Raw genomic sequence first — 27521 nt, forward strand, 5'->3', positions numbered from 1 at the left:
GAGAATCTCCATCACTACCTTTGCATGAATGGGATATACCTAACAAAGTGGGCAAATATATATTGCATGTCCTCCTGTTCTGTCCATATGCATGGTGCTCTTGTGTATTAGCATAGGCACTGTACTCAAGGAAGTGAGGACAAATTTTAATGGCAATTAGCCTGTTATATTAGTACTTTTATTAATAACATGCTAATGGCCAACTCTGCGCTCAGTTGAATTAACGCAACCCTTTGACTGCAAAATCTGGAGGGTTAGTCAAAGTTTACCTGAACCCTTATGTTTACAAAATTGGGCTGGAAATCCCATTAGCTTCCCAGCGAGATATCCACTATTTCCTGGGTTTGGTCAAGCCATTTATTACATCAACTCCAGTTCTTGCAAGAACTCAGAAGAGCAGGAACATGGAAAAATAAGAAAACATAAAAGGTAACTGAATGTTGCTAACCTCAAAATGGTCACATCAAATTCAGCTCAGGTACTGAGTAAAATTTATGGGTAGAGATGGGAGAACTCCTATTTTATCTGAACTGCTTTTTCCCATGCTCAGTATTATGGACCTTTCAATTCGATTATGACTATTTGACAGCAGATATTCACCATTCACTGTGACAAGTTAAAAAAACAACCCTTATATTTAACAGAAGCAGATTTACGAAATCTTCCAAAACAAAGACACGATGACAGCTCAAAACATCTCTCATCATCATCCTTAAAATGTAAAGGGTAAAAATCTTAAAACATATTTTCTTTATGGTAATACAAATTTGGATGCTTTCCAACAGTCTCACTGCTATAAAAATGAGTTAAAACTTTATTTACATTTCAGAGATGATACATCTGTTGTGAGCTGTTGGTGCGATTAGCTAGTCCTCAAAAGACCTTTTGACAAGATGGTTTTGTGGCTTTCTTTATTTAGACATTTCCATGATTTGTTAAACATATTTTAATGATTTCTCTCTTGCTTTAAAAAAAATATATTTAAGGCCCTTGGATTTTGTTGTAGTTGTTGGAAATGCTAACATTTATCCAGAGCTCTTCGTTTGCCTTAGGATGCCTACATAAGTGTTTCTAACACTTTGCTAAATATTCTGGTTTAAAAACCCCGCAGTGAAGTCAATGGGAACTGGACATATGTATCAGAAGTCAAGTTGCACCCCTTTATGATTTCTACAGTAGTTTTTAAACAAAGATTCTGAAGGAACACCAATATAAAACGTAAGCCCCATAGGGAAAACAGAAGTGGGTTTTTAACAGTCTTACACAAATGGGAAGGATCTGGAATGAATCAGGAAGAGTTTGGAATGGATTTATTGGAAGAGCACTGCCTCCATTTAGCTTTCCATTTTTACGGGAAGAATTAGAAATGTCATTTGGCAGATGTCTATAGTGTTTTTGGAACTGGAAGGAAATTTGGCTTTTCCATTTGGTGTGGGTGGATGTTCCCCCAGGCCAGATTTAACTTGTAAAATGAGAGAGGGATCTAAGCCTTTCCTAAAGGGAAACCTGTAGCTACATGTTTTGCAAATTTACCTTAGAAAATCCTCAGCCAGCAGCCTGCATACCTGATCCAGGTACTACTCAAGGGAGTAGGCCCTAAGCATTGGTTTTGCTCTATTTACAGCACAAAGACACCAGCCAAAAGGATCAAAGTATCAGGATTCAGAACAGCAAGAAATCAATATACTAAACCAAACAAACTGGTGTGCCTTGCTGCTTTGCTTTGTTCTGGCAACGCGAAGCAGCTGTAAACCTGACTAATGCAGACTCAGACGGTGAATGTAGCCCTACAAATTTTGTGGAACAAGGAGATATTTGGTTTGTTCATGACACTTTGGAGTAGAGACTCTCTCTCTCTCTCTCTCTCTCTCTCTCTCACTGTTTTTCAACCCTGAGCAGAATGAGACCATGATCCTGATCGAAGCTTTTGGGCTCTGCTGTGATACAAATAACATAATTCACTAAGAAAAAAGAGTGCACTTATACTATGCAAGGAGATGCAGGAAGTTTTGAAGAGAAATGGACAAAGTTTGCTTTAAAAATCATAACAGATATAGATATTGATAGGCAAAAAAATCATCCAACACTTATTAGTCATGGCTCAATTTACTATCCATTGACAGGTATGAAAGATAAAAGTGGGATGGAGGGACAGAGCATCCACAAGCAATGCCCTGGGAAAAGCTCAATTGTCTGCCATTCTAAGTGCTGGAAATGGGAGAGTTCAGTCCCCTAGACCACGGGTTCTCAAACTTCATTGCGCTGTGACTCCCTTCTGACAACAAAGTTACTACGTGACCCCAGGAGGGGGCCGGAACCTGAGCCCTGCCGCCTTGGGTGGTGGGAGAGGGAGCTGCAGCCCGAGCCCTGACACCTTGGGTGAAGGTGGAGCTTGGGCTTCAGCTTCAGCCCTGGGTCCCAGCCAGTCTAATGCTGGCCATGGTGACGCCATTAAAATGCGGTCGCAACACACTTTGGGGTCCCGACCCCCAGTTTGAGAACTGCTGCCCTAGACTATGACTAGGACTACACCCTTCATGTCAGCCTCTGGCTAATAGCACTCTGGTGAATTTGAAGATTCACCCTCTGCAAAACCCCTCTAGCTACTGGAAGGAAGAAGGAGCTTTCTGGGTCTTCGCCCCACCCAGCACCCCCATCCCTACTGTGAAGGGGGATGGTCTGTGTTACTCAACTGTTTTCTCCAACCTCTGTTTTCAAGTCTTCCTCGCCTGTGAATAATTCCACTATCTGCTGCGGCTCAGATATTTGCCAGGCAGAAGCTGGTGAAATTTGTATGACTCTTGTATGCTATTACTTCCTACCCCATTCTAAACCGCACTGGTTCAAAAAAAAAAAACCAGGAGTACTTGTGGCACGTTAGAGACTAACAAATTTATTAGAGCATAAGCTTTCATGAGCTTATGCTCTAATAAATTTGTTAGTCTCTAAGGTGCCACAAGTACTCCTGTTTTTTGGGGGGGGGGGAGGATACAGACTAACACGGCTGCTACTCTGCACTGGTGAAGGTGACCAGTCTTGTTAGTTTCCCTCCTCTGCCACTTGGCGAACCTATGGGTGGCAGCAGCAGAGTAGGAGTCTATGCAGACTCAGGAAGATAGCACTGCGTCAGCTCATGCTCAGTTTACATTTGGAAAGTTAGTTTAGGGGTTTGTTAGTGCTCAGCAAGCTGGGATTAAATCTACCTCACAGGCTGCACACCTACTCTCTGTGGCCCCTGCTGCTGCACACGAAAATTTCCCTAGCGCACTTTGATTTATCCTCCTTTCAAAGCAGGATAGATCAAAGTGGATGAAGGGAACTTTTAATGCACGGCAGCAGGGTCCACACAGACAGTGAGGGTGCAGCATGCGAGATAGATTTACACCCCATCTTGAAATGCACTAGCTGTTCATCTAGATAAGCCCTTAAAACATAAGGGCTATAGACTTTATTCTTTAATTTAAGTGAAGTCAATTCTTCAGAAATTGTTGGCTTAGACTCTCACACATCACCAGGGAAAAATTCATACTCACCCCTCCTTAGTGGATTTTTCAAGCCCTGTTTACTGAGAACCAGCCTATTGGCAAAGCTACAGTGGCAAGACTATCCCATTTCAGAGACCCAGATTTGATAATTTTTCTGTGTACAAGATCAAGAAACAAAATTCACAGCCATTAGAACTACAGAATGCTTACTCTTGTGCTAATATTAGAATATCATTCAATAATTATGCAGCATGTAACAATGTGCCCTTTTAAAATGGTTTAACTTGAAAAAAGGTTAATTTCATCATTTTGTTCTTACCTTTTCCATAAATCCTTTTTAAAGTTTTGGTCACTTCATACCTAAAAGGATGGGGGCACACAGCAACAAATAGCAGAATGATCAAAGGGGAATGTTACAGAGCTCACTCACCCAAAGTCTACAGAGGCCTAAAAATGTGTAGAATAGATTGGATGCAGTCTCTTCATACATCTAAATGTGGGGTGAAGTTATTACCAATGTAAAAAGAAATGCAGTGACGTGGCATCTTTCAAAATAATTTTATTATAAAAAATTCAAAGAAATATTAGAAAATGTAAATGATGCAGCTGCTACATATTTAGAAAGATCAGACTTTTGACAGGTTATCCTGTCTACAATTGAAGCTAATTTTATATTCCTAATGAGCCTTGGGAGACAAAACTCTTGTCTAAAAACATTTCAGCTGTCTTCAGTGTTGCTTATTTAATTAGATTGCTGGCGAGGGAGATTAGTGCAGGAGTAATTCTAACAGCTATTAGCTGAATGTATTTACTGTTTAAACCACTGCTGAAATAGTGGCATAGGCTTGGGCCAAGCTTACACACAGATAGCCAGTAGACGATTTGGCCTCATAGTCAAATTAAAATCCAACCTGGAACTCACCTTTCCCTTCAAATCACACAAGAACATCTCATTTAGAACAAAATAAGGCCTTGGGAAGTAATGAATCATTTTTATATGTTTGCACAAAAACCTTGGTCATAGCATATTTGAGCTTGGATGGGGAAATTGATTGGCAGACCTGTATAACAGTATAATCATACCAGTGTAACTATGCCAGTATAACTCTCTGTATGGACGTACTATTCGAGAATAAAATGACTTTTTTTTTCTTAAGTGTAGCTAGTGTCAGTTTCCAATGCAGACAATTTCCCTATGTAGACAAACCCTGTATTAGAGTTGTAGACAGGATGTTATGTTTTTCTCCTTGATGAAGAATCTCAGAGCTACATTTACTAACTCCTTAACAACAAATAACAGAGTTTGCTTCACCAAGCATTGGATCAGTTCAGATAATATAAGTGGGCTACTATAATAATCCTGAACTATAGGGTTTCTTAAAGGGAATGGGAGTGGATGACATTAAAATGTTCGCTTAAAACCTAGTCAATGAACTGATCTTTGGAATTGTAACTTTTCACTGTATTTTTCACACTTAAAATTGTTCCAGGAATTGTGAAGGATTTGGCAGATAGTGGATAGGGTTGACCATTGTGCATCTTGGGCCTCCTACCTTTGTCATTTTTGTGGAAAAATTCTACAGCAGCAGAAAGGAAAGAAAATCGTGGAAGAGGAATACGGGCTTGATCTTGCTCCCACTGAAGTCAATGGCAGTTTTGCAGTTCGTTTCAGCAGAAAGCTAGTGATGCAGTCAAAGGTGCATGTCAAATACAGTTTGTCTCCTAGACAGCACCATTACATATCCTCTGTGAGGTACATATCCTCTCCCTACCAAATACAATGGCATTGCAAAGTTTAAGGTTCAGTTGAAAGGTTTATGGCCCAATAGCTCAGGATCCTATAGAGCGAATATTGGATCTTTATATCCCTGGAAGTGGTAATGCTAGTTTGCAGAAGATAATCAACAAAGGGTCAGTCTTGATAGGCAGAAGTGTGTTTCTCTTGTGTTAGCTCAATCGAACTAGCTTCACATGATTGAAAAACCCTCCGTGCTTTTTAAGACACATGCCTAAGCTACAACATGGCTAGATAACACACCTCCAGATGTTAGCAAACACATGGAAACTAACTAGTGGTAAAATCCTGGTGTGGACAAGACAGTTGTAGTTTTAGCAGGTCATGGTAAACAGCAGTGTGTGCGCACTAGGGCCAGGTCTACACTAAAGAGTTAGGTTGACCCAACTACTTTGCTCAGGAGTGTTAAGCCGACCTAACCCCAGTGTTGACAGTACTAGGGCGACTGTTGACCTAGCTGTCACCTCTTCGGCAGGTGGTTACCTACAATGAACCCCTCTCATCACAGTAGTGAGTGTCTACATTGAAAAGTTACAGCAGTGTTTCTAGTGAAGACATAGCCCTGGTCAACACTACAAGTTTAGGTCGAATTTAGATAGATTTAACCCTGCACCCGTCCTCACGACGAAGCTATTTTTGTCGACAAAGGGTTCTTAAAATCGATTTCTGTAATCCTCCCCGACGAGGGGATTAGTGCTGAAATCGACATCGCTGGGTGGAGTTTGGGGTAGTGTGGATGCAATTCGATGGTATTGGCCTCCGGGAGCTATTCCAGAGTGTTCCATTGTGACCGCTCTGGACAGCACTTTCAACTCGGATGCCCTAGCCCGGTACACAGGAAAAGCACTGGGAACTTTTGAATTTCATTTACTGTTTGGCCAGTGTGGCGAGCTCATCAGCACAGGTGACCATGCAGTCCCAGAATCACAAAAGAGCTCCAGCATGGACCGAACGGAAGGTACTGGATCTGATCGCTGTATGGGGAGATGAATCCGTGCTATCAGAACTCCATTCCAAAAGACGAAATGCCAAAATATCTGAAAAAAATCTCCAAGGGCATGATGGACAGAGGCTATAACAGGGACCCGCAGCAGTGCCGTGTGAAAATTAAGGAGTTCAGACACTAACAAAAAAACGAAGAGGCAAACGGCCGCTCCAGGTCAGAGCCCCAGACATGCCGCTTCTATGATGAGCTACATGCAATTCTAGGGGGTGCCCCTACCACTACCCCACCCCCATCTGTGGACACCTGCAAGGGAGGGAGTCTCACGCAATAGGGATGAGGAAGATGATGATGATGATGAGGAGGAGGATAGTGTACAACAGGCAAGCGGAGAAACTGTCCTTCCTGGGAGCCAGGAACTGTTTATCACCCTGGAACCAATACCCTCCCAACCTGGGCTCCTGGACCATGAAGCCGGAGAAGGCACTTCTGGTGAGTGTGCCTTTGTAAATATAATACATGGTTTAAAAGCAAGCGTGTTTAATGATTAATTTGCCCTGAAGACTTGGGATGCATTCGCGGCCAGTACAGCTACTGAAAAAGTCTGTTAACGTGTCTGGGGATGGAGTGGAAATCCTCCAGGGACATTATTGACTGGACATTCAGAGGTGGCTGTTCCTGCTGAGCTGTTTGCCTGTGGCTGAAAAGAAATCATCCCTGCTTTTAGCCACATGGTGGCGGGGCGGGGCGTTCACACTAAGCTGTTCGTGTTTGGCTGGCAGGCATCTTCCCTGATACTAATCACACTGTGGGAGAAGAAGTGACGCGATCACCACAGAGAATTGGGGGGGGGGGTTAGTTGGGTTTATGTTGCAAGTTAACCCAAACCCACAGCCCCTCCTTTAGAATGGTCAACGCAACAGGTGCTTGGTATGGGAAAGGAGGGCGCTGCTGTCTGAAACAATTCCCACATGTTATGAAGGTTGAAGAAGCTGAAAGACTGTCTTACCATGGCTGCCTGCAAGCCCAATTCAGTTACCCGGCCCTGTGTGTGATTTCTCACACCAAACCGGCAGGCCCTCAATATAAGAGGCAAAATGCGACCTTGTACCGAAAGCACATGTGCTATGTAATGTTAACAGCTTGGTTCACTGTGAAAGAGTCTACCGATTGTTCTCTAAAATGTGTCTTTTTAAATACTACTCTCCCTTTTTTTCCTCCTGCAGCTGCAAATGTTTCAATGCTGCCCCATCAACTCTGTCCCAGAGACTAGTGCAGATAAGAAAGTGAAAAAAACTTCACTCACGCTGAAGTGTTCTCTGAGCTCATGCAGTCCTCCCACACTGAAAGAGCTCAGCAGAATGCGTGAAGGCAAACAATGGCAGAGTCCAGGAAAGCAGAAAATGAATGCGAGGACAGGAGGGACAAGCAAGACGAAAGGTTATGGGAGCAAGATGAGAGGTGGTGGCAGCATGATGAGAGGAGGCGGCAGCATGATGAGAGGAGGCAGAATTCAATGCTGAGGCTACTGGGGGATTAAACTGATATGCTCTGGGGTCTAGTGGAGTTGCAGGAAAGGCAGCAGGAGCACAGACCGCCACTGCAGCCCTTGTGTAACTGCTCGCCCTCCTCCCCAAGTTCCATAGCCTCCTCACCCAGATGCCCAAGAACACGGGGGTGGAGGGCTTAGGGCACCCAATCACTCCACGCCAGAGTACTGCCAAGCAACAGAAGGCTGGCATTCAATAAGTTTTGAAGTGCAGTATGGCCTTGTCCTTCCCTCCTCCCCTCATCCACCACCCCACCCGCTGCTTCCCTCCTCCCGAGCTACCTTGGCAGTTATCCCCCTATTTGTGTGATGAATTAATAAAGAATGCATGATTTTGAAACCATGACTTTATTGCCTCTGCAAGTGGTGATCAAAGGGGGGAGGGTCAATCATGAAACTGGTTTTCAAAGCTTCTCTGATGCTCAGCAGGCCCTGCTCTGCTCTTCTAATTACACGCAGCCAGACACGAAGGCAATCAGCGACCAGCTGATTTACCTCAACCTCCCACCCCGCCATAAACGTCTCCCCCTTACTCTCACAGATATTGTAGAGCACACAGCAAGCAGCAATAACAATGGAAATATTGGTTTCGCTTAGGTCTAACCGAGTCAGTAAACTGCGCCAGCGTGCTTTTAAATGTCCAACTGCACATTCTACCACCGTTTTGCACTTGCTCAGCCTACAGTTGAACAGCTCCTTACTACTGTCCAGGGTGCCTGTGTATGGCTTCATGAACCATGGCATTAAGGGGCAGGCAGGGTTCCCAAGGATAACTATTGGCATTTCAACTTCCTCAACAGTTATTTTCTGGTCTGGGAAGTAAGTCCCTTCCTGCAGCTGTTCAAACAGACCAGAGTTCCTGAAGATGCGAGCATCATGTACCTTTCCCGGCCATCCCACGTTGATGTCGGTGAAACGTCCCTTGTGATCCACCAGTGCTTGCAGCACCATTGAAAAGTACCTGTTGTGGTTTACGTACTGGCTGCCAAGGTGGTCCGGTCCAAAGATAGGGATATGCGTTCTGTCTCTTGCCCCACCACAGTTTGGGAAATGTGCAGGTCATAGTGCATAGCTTTGCTGCAATGGGATTCCCTGAGTCACTACCCTTGATAGCAGCAGCTCAGTGATTGCGTTGGCTACTTGGATCACAGCAGCCCCCACAGTAGATTTGCCCACTCCAAATTGATTCCTGACTGACCGGTAGCTGTCTGGCATTGCAAGCTTCCAGAGGACTATCGCCACTCACTTGTGAAATGTGAGGGCTGCTCTCATCTTGGTATTCTTGCACTTCAGGGCAGGGGAAAGCAAGTCACAAAGTTCCATGAAAGTGCCTTTAGGCATGCGAAAGTTTCACAGCCACTGGAAATCATCCCAGACCTGCAACACTGTGCAGTCCCACCACTCTGTGCTTGTTTCCCGGGCCTAGAATCGGCGTTCCACGGCATGAGCCTGCCCCATTGCCACCAGGATGTCCAAATTGCCAGGACCCATACTTCGAGAGAAGTCTGTGTCCATGTCCTCATCACCGTCCTGCTGTCACCTCCTCACCTGCTTTTGCAGGTTTTGGTTCTGAACATACTGTAGGATAATGCGTGAGGTGTTTACATATGCTCATAACTGCCATGGTGATCTGAGTGGGCTCCATGCTTGCCGTGGTATGGTGTCTGCAGGAGAGCAGAGTTGCAGCGGAAGCGGTGGCTGACAACGGATGCCATGAGAATAGATATTTAGAGAGAATGACGAGAGGACCTGCGAGGTGGATTCATGAAAGCAGGAGAGCAGAGTTGCAGCGGAAGTGGTGGATGACGATGGTTAGCACCACGCACATTTCCCAAGGAAGAACACTTGTACCCAGGAGCCCATAACAGACAATATGGAGAAATTCACTATTAAGACAATAGCAGCAGAGCAGAGTTGCAGCGGAAGCGGTGGATGACCGACGGTTAGCAGTCCTATTGCACCGTCTGCTGAAAGCAGTATGGCGTCCGCATGGAAAAAAGGCGTGAAACGATTGTCTGCCGTTGCTTTCATGGAAGGAGGGGTGACTGACAACATGTACCCAAAACCACCCGCGACAATGTTTTTGCCCCATCAGGCATTAGGAGCTTATCCCAGAATTCCAATGGGCGGCAGAGACTGTGGGAACTGTGGGATAGCTACCCACAGTGCACCGCTCCACAAGTCGATGCTAGCCATGGTAGTGAGGATGCACTCTGTCGACTTAATGCGCTTAGTATGGACATACGCAATCAACTGTATAAAATCGATTTCTAAAAATCGACTTCTATATCGACCTAATTTCATATAGTGTAGACATACCCATAGCCTAGGAGAAATAGGTGTTTACCTGAACCTGCTAACGTGTTAAAATTACAACTGCCTTGTTCACATTAGGATTTTTACCATCTGTTATCATGAGTTAGCTAAAATGTGGTAGAAAACCCACCATTTTTGCTAGTGTAGAAACACCCACAATCAGCCTTAAAAGAGCTTTTGTATTAGACAAAGTTGATTGAGCTAACAAGATTGGAAACACACCTTTTTTGTCTTCCAAAACAGAGACAAAATGTGAACTCTTTGGGGGCAGGTCGGGTTCATAAAAGAGGGAGGAACAAATTCACCTTCTACCAAGGATAGTCACAAAGTACTATGTAAATCTTCATTAAGCTCTGGCAATGTGAGGAATAGCAACCAGCTCAGGCTGGAGGGTCACTAGCTTTTCCTGTCTGGAACTGAAATAAAACAGTTATGGAACTCAACTAAAGCCAATATAGTCCCTGATAATTTGGGGAAACCCAGATCTAGATCAGAGTTTAATGGCCAGCACTTGTTCTCAAAATGGGCCAGACCAACCTTAGATCCTGTATAAAGAACTTTGTCCAGTTTGTAAACAGTACTTTGTTCCTGTTCTCCACATTATCTTATCAGTTTTACCAGTGTTATTATGGAGGGTCAACTGAGAAAATATAAAATTAAAACACACAATGCACTGACTAATCTAATTGCCTTCTATGATGAGATAACTGGCTCTGTGGACGACGGGAAAGCGGTGGATGTGTTGTTCCTTGACTTTCGCAAAGCTTTTGACACAGTCTCCCACAGTATTCTTGCCAGCAAGTTAAAGAAGTATGGGCTGGATGAATGGACGATTAGGTGGATAGAAAGTTGGCTAGACTGTCGGGCTCAACGTGTAGTGATCAATGGCTCCATGTCTAGTTGGCAGCCGGTATCAAGTGGAGTGCCCCAAGGGTCAGTCCTCGGGCTGGTTTCGTTCAATATCTTCATAAATGATCTGGAGGATGGTGTGGATTGCACCCTCAGCAAGTTTGCAGATGACACTAAACTGAGAGGAGAGGTAGATATGCTGGAGGGTACGGATAGGATACAGAGGGCCCAAGACAAATTAGAGGATTGGGCCAAAAGAAATCTGATGAGGTTCAACAAGACAAGTGCAGAGTCCTGCACTTAGGACGGAAGAATCCCATGCATTGCTACAGACTAGGGACCGAATGGCTCGGCAGCAGTTCTGCAGAAAAGGACCTAGGGGTTACAGTGGACGAGAAGCTGGATATGAGTCAGCAGTGTGCCCTTGTTGCCAAGAAGGCCAATGGCATTTTGGGATGTATACGTAGGGGCATTGCCAGCAGATCGAGGGACGTGATTGTTCCCCTCTATTTGACGTTGGTGAGGCCTCATCTGGAGTACTGTGTCCAGTTTTGGGCCTCACACTAGAAGAAGGATGTGGAAAAATTGGAAAACATCCAGCGGAGGGCAACAAAAATGATTAGGGGACTGGAACACATGACTTATGAGGAGAGGCGGAGGGAACTGGTATTGTTTAGTCTGCAGAAGAGAAGAATGAGGGGGGATTTGATAGCTGCTTTCAACTACCTGAAAGGGGGTTCCAAAGAGGATGGATCTAGACTGTTCTCAGTGGTAGCTGATGACAGAACGAGGAGTAATGGTCTCAAGTTGCAGTGGGGGAGGTTTAGGTTGGATAGTAGGAAAAACTTTTTACTAGGAGGGTGGTGAAACACTGGATTACAGTGTTTGCATTACCTAGGGAGGTGGTAGAATCTCCTTCCTTAGATATTTTTAAGGTCAGGCTTGACAAAGCCCTGTCTTGGATGATTTAGTTGGGGATTGGTCCTGCTTTGAGCAGCGGGTTGAACTAGATGACCTCCTGAGGTCCCTTCCAACCCTGATATTCTATGATTCTATGACTTTGGAGGGGTCAAACTCAATTTGACTTTTGCAGTTCAGGCTCATCTCTAAGATTTTACATGTATAAAGAGTGACCCCGCTGATACATATCCAGCCATTGTTCCACCCACAGTACTCTGACTGAATCGAATGAGGGTTTGTATACGGCTCAGTAGTGAGATATGACCCTTAGATTATATATGCAAAAACCAAAACAACTACAAAACCGAGGCATACTTGTGGTACCTTAGAGACTAACAAATTTATTTGGGCAGAAGCTTTCGTGGGCTAAAACCCACTTCATTGGATGCATGCAGTGGAAAATACAGTAGGAAGATCCATCCACACACACACACACACACACACACACACAGAACTTGAATAAAATGGGTGTTGCCATACCAACTGTAACAAGACCAATTAATTAAGGTGGGCTATTAGCAGCAGGAGAAAAAAAACCTTTTGTAGGGATAATCAGGATGGCCCATTTCAAACAGTTGACAAGAAGGTGTAACAGTAGGAGGAAAAAAATTAGCACGGGGAAATAGTTTTTACTTTATGTAACAGTTCCTTACTCTACAGCAATTAATTACTTTTTAGGGCTAGATTATGACCCCCTTTGTCACGTCAGTGTCCAGTTGCTTGTAGAAGTAGTCCCATTTAACCCAATGTGTTACCCCAGTGTAAGAGGTTGACAATCTGGCCCTTAATAAACAACTCAGGAATCCTATCTCATGCTGTAGGGCTGATAGCGTCTGTCCGGTTACTACGCTGATTGATTCATCCATCCATTTATGTAAAGCACAACTGATGCTTCCCAAAATGTGCTTCCTTCTTCTTCCAGCACTGCACTGAATCTTCACCAAAGGGCTTCTCTCCCTCAAACGCTGTAGCCAAACAAACATGGGCTAGGGCCCTCACTATAGAGCATTGCAGTTGTCACAGTTACACAGTTCAGAAAGCTACATCTTGGGGCCAGAGAGGGAGGGGGAAATATTCTCTCTCACACATACCATGAAACGGACCCTCCCACAGAACCCCTTCCTGACTGCCCAAGGGCCCAGGTTTTAAGTCTCTCTTTTCATTTTGGGTTTGTCAGCATATCATCATGTCTGTCTACAAGGCATAGGAGCCCCCTTTTGTTTGATGTATGCAGAACGCCCTAGGGCACTGAAGGGGTTAAGTGGAGGAAATTCTTGTCAACTTCAATAGAGAGTCAGGCATTTAAAAGCATTGTCTGTAAGATAAACCCAGTTACATCTGACATCAGATAGAAAGAGCCAACCCTTTTTCTTCAAGGTTTTTTTTAATATACTTTCAGAGTGGAAAATATTCGTATTGTGGTTTTGCACTAAAAATAAATTATTCCATTCACAGCCAACAACAGGTAGCTGAGGTTAGTTCAAACCACCAGTAGACGAATGAGCTGTTGCATCTGTAGAAATGACCAGAACTCAAAACAGCCTCAAAAATAAGCTCTATGAATCATTCTTGGGGGGAAAAAAAATCACACTACAATAAAAATGTTCTGCATAAACTTCTGCCACACCACGCATACTTTCAACATTATTTTTAAAAAAGTAAAATGGTTTGCATTTATCTTGGTGAATTACAATGGCCTGGGTGTTTTTCATAACTCTGGGAAGTCTCAAATGATCCCAGAAACCTAAAATAAAGTGATTTAGTTGGAGGCATTCCTCCTGCACAAACATTTAGAAAGCAATAAATAATAGCTCTTAAAGTATTATAAATAAGGATTCTGGACTTTCTAGAAGCATGACAATGGCTATTGTTCAACAGACACAGTAAGAAACAAACACTGATAAAACAGCTCATTCTTATTCTACTGTGCAACTATTTTTTTGTGATAATTTATGGGTCAGATCCTCAGTTGGTGTAAATCAGCAGTCTCACTGAAGTTAACAGAGTTACATCAATCTACCCACGCTGAATATCTGGGCCACAGTTTGATCACAAAATCTCCAGCAGTGCAATTTAATGCATTACCTTACAAGGGTACATTTAGACATGACAAGTTCCAGACAACAGGAGGACTTATTCCCAGTGTTATAACTGCTATACTTGGTAGGTAGTCTTCAAACTAGGGGCCAGCTCATCCCAACTGGTAGTAAGACCCACACTGAGAGAAGAAATTACTACCAAACTTCAATGGGGCCAGGATTTCACCCAAGGCCTTTATTTGTCTTACAATAAAAAGCTGAAGTTAGCCTACTGACTAGAATAACGTGACCCTGATAAATATAGAATGCAAATAGCAGAAACACTGGCTAAGTTTAGCCAACTGAGTGGGATCTCTCTATCTGCACATCAGCTATTTTGCCTAGTTAATTTTAATCAAATGGGCACATTTTCCTATTGTTCTGAAACAGTAACTTTAATGGGTGGATTGTGACAGTCCTTTCCCCTTCGGTTACACCCCCTCATATTATATCTCGTTCTTCTTTGTGTACTCTGAACATCTGGTACCAAAGGCTAGTTGTTCACTTGGGTACAAAGCTCAAGTGTAGCATACATTGCCCTATGTTCAGCCCTGCTTAATGGAAACCTACAAAATCATTCTTCACTGTAAAGGTTCCAGAAGCAACCTACAACTGGGGTTAGAGCATGGGGATGAAAGGAAGAAGAGATGGTGTTTTCCAGACATCCCATTTGAAAGAAAAATTAAGTACGAGAGAAGTTTTATTAGTCATCATCTAAGGAAACTATTTTGTGATTGTGCTTTCAAGAAGCATGTCACTTTCAACGCTAGTGTAGGGTATCTTCAAAAAACAAAGAAAAGGAAGTCACTTATGAAGCATGCAAATATACAGCAAGAGAAATATAGAAATACAAGTTAATTCAGATGTATGGCAGTGTCAGAGGGAATAGGAGTTTCAAAAAAGCACTAATTTCAGCACAGATATGAAATTTGGGATAACAGATCTTCATAATCGGGGTTTACCTGTATGATTTTAGATAGTTATTCTGTACTTAGGGCACAAGTTCCCCTTTAACGCTGCTTTTTTTTTTATTAAAAACATTACTAACAAATTACATTGTCAATCATATTTTTTCTTTAGCAGAGGCTGAAATGAGTACCAGTGCGTGAAGTTCTGAGGTAGTTAATAGGGGTGCAATCAGATCTCCAACTTCCAGGAGCAAAGGGGACAAAGATACAACAGACTTAAGCTTCTTTGGGGGGAGGTGTGTGGAAAGGACCTTTTCCCTCATGGACACTCTTTCACAGTATCAGTCTCTGTGCTGTGGTTGGACTGGGAGTGGATTTGGGATTATGGTTCCTCCCTATGGAATTTTATTCATCCTGAAGGTGTTTTTTCTGGGTAAATTAATACAAAGTCAACTATAGAGTCTGTCTTCTCTCAGAAGGGTTCAGGGAGACAGAACAATGGTGGAGTCAAGTACAAACTAGATTTGAGACTGGAAGCTTGTGATGGAGAACCTGGCTCATCAGAAAACCCTGGAAACTGAGATATCAGGGAATCCACTGGTTTAGAAGCATGAACCCCATGCTTTTTCCTGCAGGGAGATGGAGTTGGATGAATTCACAGCAAACTTGCAACATTTCCTGTCTCCCGTGTAGTAGTAGGAAACATTAAACCTGCTGACAATTAATATTGCACACAAACTTGGTCTCAGACATATTAAAAGGAAAATACACCCCCCACCCAGTGCAACAGAATTCGAGCATGTACACAAGATTCACTATTGGTAATCTGGCTGGATTACTTGCATACCTTATTGTTTTGTTAAAGCCACCGGGGGGAGGCGGCGGGGAGAATCTGACATGCCCTTAATGAAATATCACTTGTCTAAAATAATTAAAAATACAGCAACCAAAAATAAAAGTCTGAAATGTTTTTCTCTACTAGTGTTACAAATAATAAAGACTGGATGAAAAGTTTATTATTTCAGTTTGTTTACTTTGTGCATTTGACAGTACCTTCTGAATGGCCAGCTTCCCTTACTTGTCTGGGTATCTCACACAGCAACAATGGAGAGGGGGAAAAAAAACCCTTAGGAGAAAAAAGATCAGTGATTATAAAACTGCACAAATTAGTAGGCAGACTGTAGTACCTGAAACTATAAATATTTATAAATATTTCACTTCTCAGCAACTGAGAATCTTGCAAGTTAGATGTTATTTTGAGAAAGTGATGCTGTAAAATAGCAGATGACCATTCTACTCTTTCACAACTATCACATTTATGCACAATTTACAGTCAAATCCACATGCATTATCCAACATCAGTTTTGGCCACAAAGTTAAAGAGTCCACATGGACAAAACATTATGTTCTTAGATCTGATGTAAGTGACCTATCTGACCTACCTTTTTATGTAGACTCAGATTGTCACTCCAAGTTAGATTTTTGCCCTGCATATATATCTCCGATCTTCATTCAGTGTTCTCTCTCCTGATGTAGCTCAAGCACAGAGAGCAGCTCTACAATCACACAGTAGATTCCCTGGGTAGCAGGAGGTAGTCTGATAGCATCATTTTTTAAAACCAGCTTATAGCACTGGGCAAAACTTTTAAAAATGATTATTTAAAGTAAGGCCCCTAAGTTTATATTTCAGCATTTAACTCAAAGTAACCTGATTTTTAAAGGCTTCCGAATATCCACAACTCCCACTGCAATCAACTGTTTGGCTTCCCAAAGCCTGAACATTTTGGGCAGGGCTTTTCTAGCCAACACATGCAGGACTTAAGTCACTGCAGAAGGGTTTGTTAATAGTACTGACATGGCCAGGCTGGGCCAAAAGAATCTGTTGCCTTCCTCCCATTATAGAATAACAAAAACTCTATTTCAAACAAAACATTTATTATTGAGGAGGAGGAGCAATTAAACACTGGGGTATTAGCAGTGGAATCTAGTGTGATCTAGATTCCAGCCCACTGCACTACAGTACCAGTAAACTGAAATGTTTTATTTAACTAGGAGGAAGTATTTCATCATGAACAAAACATGTTAAAGGCTAATCTCATTTTGCCATAATCAAAAGCACACTAAACAAATGAAAATAATATATGTCCTAGAACCTTGGGGACCGGTGTCATAGACAGATGGAAAACATTTGAAATCTCTTTAAAATGTGGCACAAGTATGTCAAGGTAATCATTCTGCGCCCCCCCCCACCCCCAATAAAACCTTCAAAGACAGATCATGCTCATAAGAAAAGCATGTTTCATGCTCTTCTTTCATCCCCTGCACTAGAAGTAGCAATAAACCTTTAAGTATTGAAGGAAGAAACTGGTACAACATGGAACAAATATGTGAGACAAAAATATGACAAATGCAGCAGGATCTCCTGAGTTAGTAAAATCCTTACAGAGAAGTAAGGAAACTGGACACTAGACAATACCGAGGCAGAAGAAATGCTACAAATGCATGCAGTATATTTAAATTCAGTACAGCACACTTTTGCTTCCAATAAGAACAGTTTTATTTGGATTTCTGATTTTCCTGTTTCCAATAAACTTTTGACAACTTCCATTAAGAAAAAAAGTTTTTTTTGTAATGCAAAACAAACAGAAAAGAACTCAGTACTTTATCCATTAGGAGAGAACAGACAGCATAACATGTTATGGTTCTGGCACCGCTCGTTATGTTTTCAGCTCCCATCACCCCAGCCTGCTGTTTGTTTAGGGTTACATAAAATGTCAACAAGCAATGCTACCCAAAACCAATGCTACTCATATGAAGTGAGGCCCTAGTGTGAAGCCAAATGTATTTGCAGATCTCTGCGCACTGGTAATTGACAGAAATAAGTCTCAATAAGGTGGGGTCACATTTATATTTCACCAAACTTTTTAAAATATTCCCAGCATGAGAAAAAAAATCCCATCAGGTAACGCAATGCACAAAAGTTGTAAGCACATTATGGACACTGCAGTAAGTAGCCAATATTTTTGCTACTGTCAAGTATCAAGTGACTTACATAGGCATACAGACATGGCATAGATAGGTAGGCATTTTTATAGGAAACTGTAAAAAATATCAAATGAACTTTATGAATGTCCAGCTATTACTCCTCTCCAACTGGGAAATAAAAAATTTGACTCTTTAAAACTGTCGTGTTAAAATGAATGCTTTGATAGTTCATTTGAACAGGACGTACTTTCCACATGATCAACCACCTTTTATTTCCATTAAAGGTATTATACCTAATTATTGTCCTGGTAAAACTGAGCTCCTTTGCTTTTACTGCTTTGATTGCTACCTTCAGAGAACACCCCGCCCCCCGCCCGTACCTGTAATTTGCACACCATAGAGGAAAGTGTAAGCTGTGATTTGTCTAAAATTATAATTCATCATACTATATTATCTGCCAATATCCGATTCAGAGTCCCCACCTCAGACCAAAATGTGCATGCAAGCCAGAGTTTACCTGAGGATCAAAACGCTGAAAGAGCAATGTAACAAACTGAGCTAATTGGGTGGGGTTTGTTTCTCTCTCACTCTCTCTCACCCACAGGCAGGCACACTTTCACAGCGAACATCTAAAATCACCAGGGCATGCTTCTACATTGCATACATTTGGCAAGGCACCACAGTGACCCTCAAAATGTAAGTATTGGGTCAAATTCTGCTCTCAGTGGCTCCGTCCTGATGGGCAAAAAAAGGGGTGCAATTTTCAATTACGTTGGCTCAATCCAACTGAAAAGTCCTTTTAATGCTCATTAATGCACAGGCTAACAGTTTTGAGGGCAGGTTTCAGCCTGGCCCAGACTAGTAAAGTTTGTCTAAACTAGGATTTAAAAGGTGTGATGTTAGCACATTAACTAACATGCTAGCTAACATATTGGAGAAGTCTAGTGTGGATAAGGCACTGGGTTTAGCATGTGCTAACCTATTCAAGTTATAGTCTAGACTTTTCAAACACAGTTAGCACAGTTAGCTAAAACTTACTAGCATTACACCTTAATTCCTCGTCCACACAAGGCTTAAGTGTCATAACTCTCAATGATTAGTAATGGATGTAACTTGACAGCAAAATTTGGCCAATTATCTTTAATGAAGAACTGAGTTAATGTTGACAAATCATTCTTAAATGAAGTCCAGATTCATATTTCCCTACAGTAAGATTCTGGGGGAAGGGGAAAAAGTCTATCAATGCAGATAACTAGTTAGTTAGCCAGCAAATATAAAATAAATCAAAAAACTTTAGTATTTGCTTTTCAGTACCCATGCACCAGAAGTAATGTACACCTTTAATTTGTCAAACAATTAGGACACATTCCAATTTGCCAATTTCAATTTTAGTATCATGCATTTAAGTATATTTTTTTAAAATACATATCTAAGACAATAAGGACTAACAATTCAATATCCACATTACCAAGTTCATTAATACAAGATAATGAGTTTGAGTTATTTTGTGCTATGAATTGTATTTTTATTTCCAAACATGTAATCTCAGAGGCAAAGACTTCAGATAATTGTGCTATTTAAATATTTCTGTGGTTACTTTCAGTCAGGATAGATGCAAGACCTGCACATGCCACCTTTGATATAGGCTGGACCCATTTCAAGAATTGGAGGAAGTGAATAGAAACACAAGGATCAGTCACTCCTTTGATATCTGAATGCGCTGTTTCTAAGTAAATTGATTTGATCAGCCAGATAAATATTGTGAGTCATACTCAAAAGCCTAGACACAACAATATTTGTGCACTCTTGAAAGAATTTGTATACTATGCAAGCTTTACCTGACTAAATAGCTTGTCTTTTTACACCCGTCAGCCAGTCGTTTGGTGCTGAGAAATAAAGAAATCTAGCTTGCTTTCTCCCATTGGGGGAAAAAAAAAGGGGGGGGGGGCCTTGTGTATCAACTATTCCTGATTAGCAAACTAGTTAGGGCTTGCATCTTCTAGTTTCACTTGACAATTGATAACCAGTGTGCACACACTTCCACAGAGAAGGATTTTTCAGCACTGCAAACCTATGTAAAACATCCCAAGTGTCAGAACACCAGAATTAAAAGTAATGGGTAAAAATTTGCAATTTCCCGTAGCCCCACGTTTAAACTTGTAGTAAATAAGTTCTTAATTTATTAATTTTAACCTTGTTTTTGTTGGAGAGGATTCAGAGGAGGCTGTGATATTTCTTAAATGCCAACCTAAAAATCAGATGTATAAAATCAGCACTAAGACCTTAGACTTGGAGAGACATGCTCAGAACAGGAAATGGTAGTTTGTTAATAAAGAAAGGTAAATCATTTTCTAAACTTCCGAGGGCACTTAGCAATGAAAGAATGTTGACCTCAGTGGAAGGTAACTGCTACAAGTGACAAATCAACTAAGCAACTTTCTTCTTAAAAGTGAGGCAAATGCTTTATATAAGTCTGGACTGCTTTCAGATCTGTCACTCCCTGTAGCATATTCTTCTCCTTTTAACAAATAATCATACAAACTCTTTGAAGTAACCATATTAGCTGTCCATTATTTCCAAGTACTGAGCCTGTGCAAGCCAAACCTTTTTGTGAACTAGTATTTCTTATTTCCTATTTAAAGCACAAAAAGCTCATCACTTAACAGGATAGGTCAGTTTTCAGTGTTGATTATTCCTAGTCTGGAATGAGTTCATGCATTTTCCTATGTTCATTTTCATCTTAGGCTATGCAAACAGCATTTATACCATTTCTGTAAGGGTAAGAAAAATGCATTATTTTCAGTTAAAGAAATAACATTTAAAGTTTGCCTTTTCATTAACCTAAAGTTCTTAAATCAATTCATTATTTTAGCCACTTTGTGAACACGTTTCTTTGAATTTTTCCCTCTAAAAAAACAAACAAACAAGCACAAACAAACCTCACAAATCAGATTTTCCAATTCAGAGCAATAAAGATAAGGGGGAAAAAAATGACAAGCAGCCCAGTTTAATTTCAAACGTTAATATATTTTCTATTTTATAGTGAACATATGCATCTGTCACCCCTTATTTGCAGCAACTATGACGTCCCCATAAGAAGGGGTGACATTTGTAAGATGCCTCTTAAAATAAATATTTCTTTTTTATAAAATAATAAAACTTCAAATAAATATTCTTTACACTAAACAATATGTTGAAAAAAATTAGAAAATAAAGGCTGAATTTTACTGAAACTGTACAATATACATGAAGTCCAAAGAGAAATCAAAGTCTTGTAATAGAGGGTTTCCGTCAGGCAAAAAATACAATCTAAAAACATACTGATTGATTCACATTCTTCCGAATGTACAACATATTAGTATAATATTTTGTGACTGTGCCATGTTCTATGACACCACTTTTTTTTTCACAGTTGAAAATATTATCGTATATACAAAAATATAGCACATTATCTCTGGCAGAAAACAATAAAAAAAAGGAGTCATTTGCTAATTTACAAATTTTGCAAGTACTATTCACAAACAATAGAGTCACCTAGGAGTGTCTGTGTTGCTTTAGCTTATGCAATATATGGGTCCCAAAGTACTGCATCCCATATTTGAGCTCCATTAGCTAGGTTCTAACAAGCATATCAGTTAAGATGGCACACATGCAGAAAAGCAGTTCACTGCAAACAGCAAAGTATACCCCCAACCCTTCTAAAAACAGTGCCAAGGTTATAGCTGTTTAGTTGGTTGCACATGTGTGTTAGAAGAATCCTTATAACTTTAGTATTCCCGATTAGTGATGCTATGTTGGCTTTTCAAAGTTCCTGGGGGGAATACTGGGAACTTTGCAACAAACTATGTTTGAGTGTTTACAGCGGCATCCGGGCCGGTTTACCCAGTCATAACACCCCTGGCACAATTTAAGGCAACCCTTGGCTGGTAAGTAACACCACAAGCAAGGCAAAAAGAGGGATACAACACCCATGGCAGACCATCTAGTGCAGCAATGTGACTGACTGCAAGAGCATGGGTTGTCAGCACAGTTGTCCTCATCATCATTAGAGCAGTGATAGAAGAGGCATTTCACACAGCAAACACAAGTCCCATAATCAACCACATTCTGGGCTGAGCAAAGACACTGCTTGTCACAGATCCAACAGGATGGTAGGGTCCTTGGAGAAGTGCACTCCTTACACTTACATTTTCCACAGTCCTCACACCTATAGGCATGCATGCCCAAGTCTTCTTTGCTCAGGGGCTTCAGCTCGCTTGACTTGAACTCAGACTTGGGCTGCACCCTGATTATCCCATCAGCCGCTGGCCCAGAAGATGATCCTAAAAGTCTTTGTTCAGATGAATTACTGCTTGTACTTGTCCTTGTACTGCTCCGTGAACCGGTGCTGACCGTACTGATGGAACGGGACAAGGGTGCCCGGGAGGAAGAATGTACCTGTGCATGTTGGACCCTGGTAAGATGACGATGTTCAGGCAAGCCATGAGGTCTTTCGTTTTTGTGCTGGCTAGCTGGACGAGGGGCAGGTTTAACCCCTGGTCGTGGAGCCACTGTAGGTCCCTCTGTGTACTCATTTGTATTTCGGATGGCCCTGATCTGGTCCAGTGACAACACATGAACCTGCTGTGTCAGAACATCCCTCAGGTCAGAGTCTCCCTGCTGCCTCCCACCGTCATGCCGAACCTGTAGCAAAGACTGGGACCCACTGCCATTCTGAGCTCTTGTCTCCATCAGTATCCTGAAAAGTGGTCACTCCAGCAGGCTTAGAACACATCTGAACTCCTGTAGCAACAAAGAGAAGATTCACTATTGTGTCACATTGTACATTTGCAAATTGTCTTTCCTCCAAGGATCCTGGAGCATTTTACTAATTAAATAAGTACACCACCATTAAAATGGAGCCACATTAGAGGTGGAGGGCAGAAACCAGACTTGGTTAGTACTCTGCACCTGTCTGATTTTGCTAAAGAAACTCTTACTTTTACTAAACGCACTAAAGGACTTTTTTTCTGCATCCATGCAGAACACAGAAGTTTTAGGCTTTTAAGAACTCGTCATAAAGATGATTCACATCCAGTAAACGGCACAGAACTCAGTTTATCTATAATGCAAGGAGAGAGGGTTTTGCTGACCCTGGCAGGACTTGAACTTGTGATTCCAGGAAATCTAGGTATTTAAAACCTGATACTGAGACCTCCCAGTCATCCTCTGGCTAGACCGTGGATTTTAACATAGCTACTTAAAATGACTCTTCTTTTCACATAACACTACTAAAAATACATTTTACACAAAGAACAGCTACAAATGTTTTAGAAAGTGTAATGTGTGACCTGCTGACGACAGACATTATTTAATTCTTCAACTTTATTTAAAACTGAGTAATATTTTGGTAGGCTAGTCTCTTTACACATTAAACTTAACATGATGTAAATAGGAAATTGTAGTTTAATACCAATGGTCCCAAGAAAAACACTAAACAGCAATAAAATGTTTGAGGTTAGATGCCAGTGAGTTAGTGCTACCAAAAACGTCAACTGCAGAAGTAAAAAAAAAGTCTCTAAGATTGTCAAGTGTGTCATACTTGTGTACTTCACGTCAGTTATTTCCTATTAAATACCCCTGTAGAATTGTTTTTACATTTCAAACTATCCGTAGATTATAATTCAAATATTGGGCATGACTAGAAAATACAGAGCAATTTATGGAACAGAAATATGCAGAATACAATCTAAATACTATCATCCAAGACTATTTGATTGAGGATACATCACTGAGTAATTAAGAATGGAAGTTGCTTTAAGAAATTCAGTGGAAACCCAATAAAACATGCATAAAGTTAATGGAAATCAGTGTATGACTAGCATCATAAACTTATAATATACTGATTCTTAGTACAATGGATAACAAATCTGTAGATCAGAATTTACCAATCTGTCATTCTTTAATGGTTTCTAAAGTAGATTCAAAATTAAATTAGCTACATAAACATCCAAAGCAATTTGTTTTGACTTAAAAACAAATCTGAACCCTTGCTTCTTGCAAGGGCCACACAATGTCTTCAACTATACTTAGAAAGAGCACCATAGTGTTACTCTGTATACATCACTTACCATCAATAAATAATACTACACCACAGTATTGTAAAATATATCCAAACAGACACTTCAACAGTGAACATCTCCATATGCTGTCTTTATTCTAAAACCAAAGGAAAACATTTAATTTCTTACCCGCTGGTTACTTTTCAAGCCAAAATAAGTTCTCTTTGTTTTATTTTATAAGCTGGTCCTTTTCGAAAAAGATGACATTTAATAAAAATATTGGGTGTGTTCATTATTGTTAAATCTTGGCTTTTACCCAGCATGCATGTTAGAAATCATGATTCTCAGCACGTGAAAGCTATCTTGCAAACACATCTTTAATTCTTGTTTATATCTACTTCAAATTAAAACCCTTGCCAAGAGAAAAGTTTAAATCCAATGCCCAGAACAGACATGTCCTTATTGGAAGCTATTTAAAGATAACAAGGTTAAATCAAGGTTCTCCCCACCTGGAGCGGAATTTGCAAATTCACATACCCCTCTTCTTTCAATTCTAGATTTAAACTAAATTCAAAGAGCAAATGAGAGATTTTTTTGCCTCTGCAGTATTGTTAACACTAAAAGTATGACTGACACTGACCGACAGGTTCTTTGAAAAACAAGCGTCTTGGAAACTGAACCCCTTCAAACAACAAGGTAAAAGCTGCAGAAGAAAACACTGCTCTTTTCTTCCTTTCCTTTTATAGGCTTCATCTTTGCCCAGAACAACGTGCTCAGCAGGTGGGGTGCAGCAATCCCTTAATTCTCTCAGGACTGGCTGATATTGCAAATGAAACAAGCAGCCTCACAAATGCAGACAACCTGGAGATAAATAGGAGACATCCTCTAGGGTGGAGGAGGGAGGCGGCTTCTAAAGTTGCCTTATCAGGAAAGTCAAGCCCATGCTTCCTTTTAACTATTGTGTATCCACCCCCCACCCCCAGGAGATGCTGGAGGAGTCAGAGTTATATAAAGCTTCCTGCATTACGTCTCATTTGAGAGAACACCTCCAAGGTAGTTTAGTAAAGTGCAGGTTTCCCCTTCAAGGGCTACCATTAAGCAACAGTTCCAATTCCAGGAAGTCAGCTGTAGGAAACCTCGCCAGTGCTGCTACTATTTTCCCTATTTTGTGTAAATTTCAACCAGATTCCCAGATTAGGAATTACAAAGTGACACCCACTGAATTTGTAGCATAACAAACAGCCCTTGCATTTTATTGCACCGAGAGCTCTGGAAAGATCCGTTATCAGGGCAAGATGCAGATCTACAGCACTCTTGTTTTTGCACGTATGTTTGCCTGTAGTTCTTTCAGGGAAACAGGACTCTCCCCTCTTTAATCTCGGTTGATCTCAATGCTTCCCTTTCCCTCCTTCCCACCCACCCCCTTTTTTCCACCTACCGAATAAGAGCATAGCAAGAGAAACATTTGCCCTTTTTTTTTTTTTTTTTGAGATAACGCGATTCACCACTTCCAAAAACCGAAGTCCACTCACTTGCTGAGCAGAAATGTCATGATTTGCTAACTCTTGCTAACTGGGATTGGGAAAAGGGGCTGGGTTTTATCCTCTGCACGCTTGGGGAAGTTTAAAACGCAAAGTGCTCCTTGTGTGCTGTGGAAAAACCCATGTCGTGTTGGCTGGGAGAAGGGAAGCCTAAGGGGGAAAAAGTTCTCTGCCCATGAATTTCTGTTTTGTCTCAGGAGCCTTTGCAGCAAACCCCCACCCCATCTCCATCGCACACACACCAAGCACCTCTTCGTTGAAAGTGCTTTGAAACCCCTATTAAGGGCTTGAGTGTGTGATCAGACTATGGATTAGGGCAAAAGGGACTTCACATCGGGGTGGGGCAAATTGACACACAGCTTGCTGCAAACACCAGCAACTTTCAGAAGCTGTTGCAAAGTAAGCCACCACCACAAATATTAAGCCCTTCCGTGCCCTCCTCCCCCCAAACTGCTTCAGTCCTACACACCATATAATGAAACCAGGGGAAGAATTTACTCCCTGTCATATCGACGATCTATTTAACTTTATCGCATGGAAAATATATTTATAGCAGGCGTGAGCTCACTTCCGAATTGCACAAATCTCCCAATGCACTTATAGAATAGTGTCAGTCTTCCATTTAAACGGAGGTGGCTAAAGACACCAAGTACAGGGACCAAGCGATACAAACGAACAACCCCCCAAATCCTAACCAAAATCCATGTAATGCTTTGAGACAGGATCTACCAGGACTTCCTCGTCTCTACTCTGCAGGGGCATGTTCCTGCGACTGTAGGAGAATACAGTATGCAAAGAAGTCACCCGAGTTGCTTCAAGTCCTTGCACTATTTCGCAGACATTGCTCCCTGCAAATGCTCAAACCTGAGTACAGATTACCGCCCTCTAAACTCACCCCCCACCGCCCAATGGCGCGGAGCTGGGGGGGGGGGCTCCCTCCCTGCAAAGTCATTTTTTGAGGGGAAACACGCGAAACAGCCCTTAGAAACCATCCGATGCTCCCCCCTCTCCCCGCCGAACTTCCCCAAGGAAGAAAAAAATCTCGCTGAAATTCCACTTCCAACTCCTGGGGTGGGGGGATAGGTTCACGGATTGAAAAGGGATCGACCTTACACCTACATTTCCACGAGCTCCTCGGAACAAACTGGGCTATTAAAAAAAGCTTGTTTTGCAAAGAAGGAAAATGCTCTCACCGTGATCGCGGCACAGCACCAACCCCCCCTCTCTCTCGTGTTTTCTTCTTCCTGCGGTTTGCAAGTAAATCCAGCCTAAAGCAGCAAAAAAAAAAAAAAAAAAAAAATCTTTTCCAAACTCAGCTTTAGTCCAACTTGCAAATCATCATCACCATCATCTCAAAAATCCAGAGCAAAGTGACCTCAGTGTCCTCAGATCGATTATAAATATAAACCTCTAGAAAAGGTCTCCAGGTCGGGTGGGTATTTCTTTGCTCCTAAAAAGAAATCACTCATACACTATTTCCTCTCCCCCCGCCCCCTCAATCGCCAATACCAAGTCACTTTTTTTGTTGTTGCAAATGATCAAGGGGCGGGAGGGGAGGGAGAAGCCAAAGCAAACCCAATACAGTGGATCTAAAATAAAATCCCAAAGCTTTTCTTCCACTGAGCTCCTGCAAAAACGCAGCCTGTGCAGTGTAGCCGTTCTGCTGAGAAGCTGCAAGCTCCCCTCTCTCTTTAGCTTTCTCGCTCCCTCTGTGAGCGTGTGAGTGTTGCAGGCAGCGCTGTGGTTTGCAATCAGGGGGTGTTTTGGAAGCGCAGCGGATTTGTGGTGGTGCCTGTTGTTGTGTGTTTGGAGGAGGAGGAGGAAGATTTGAGATCTGAGCTGCAGGGGCTTGGCGTTTTTCTGCTCGCGCTCCCTCTCTCTCTTTTCCTTTCCGGAGGAGGTAGGGTGATCTCTCTGCAAAAGCAGCAGTAAATGGCGTCATGTGGATCTGAGGAGGAACAGAGCAGTTGTTGTCCCAGAGGATATATCGCATCCGGTCCCAGCTCATTGGCTCTGCGGGGCTACATTCACTCACACTCCCAGCGCCCTGCCAGCACTCTGAGCCGCAGGA

General features: G+C 41.9%; 1 protein-coding gene across 2 annotated transcripts; it reads right to left on the bottom strand.

The window, feature by feature from the left end:
- Positions 1-20783: 20783 nt before the first annotated feature.
- On the bottom strand, positions 20784-27277 carry SPRY2 (sprouty RTK signaling antagonist 2). 2 transcript variants are annotated; one of them, XM_077807008.1, is made up of 2 exons: positions 26644-27277; positions 20784-22650 (listed from the first exon to the last, which is right to left on the bottom strand). In XM_077807008.1, the coding sequence occupies exon 2, from the start codon at positions 22597-22599 to the stop codon at positions 21658-21660; it is 942 nt and encodes a 313-aa protein (XP_077663134.1). In that variant the 5' UTR covers positions 22600-22650; positions 26644-27277; the 3' UTR covers positions 20784-21657. The 2 variants fall into 2 exon arrangements, with proteins under 2 accessions (XP_077663134.1, XP_077663141.1); XM_077807015.1 differs by lacking the exon at positions 26644-27277 and adding an exon at positions 23979-24052.
- Positions 27278-27521: the final 244 nt, after the last annotated feature.

Source organism: Eretmochelys imbricata, chromosome 1 (assembly GCF_965152235.1).
Source record: "Eretmochelys imbricata isolate rEreImb1 chromosome 1, rEreImb1.hap1, whole genome shotgun sequence".
NCBI lineage: Eukaryota > Metazoa > Chordata > Testudines > Cheloniidae > Eretmochelys > Eretmochelys imbricata.

Coding starts and splice junctions, on each gene's coding strand:
- SPRY2 (XM_077807008.1), bottom strand. CDS start 22,599: ATGGAGACAAGAGCTCAGAATGGCAGTGGGTCCCAGTCTTTGCTACAG.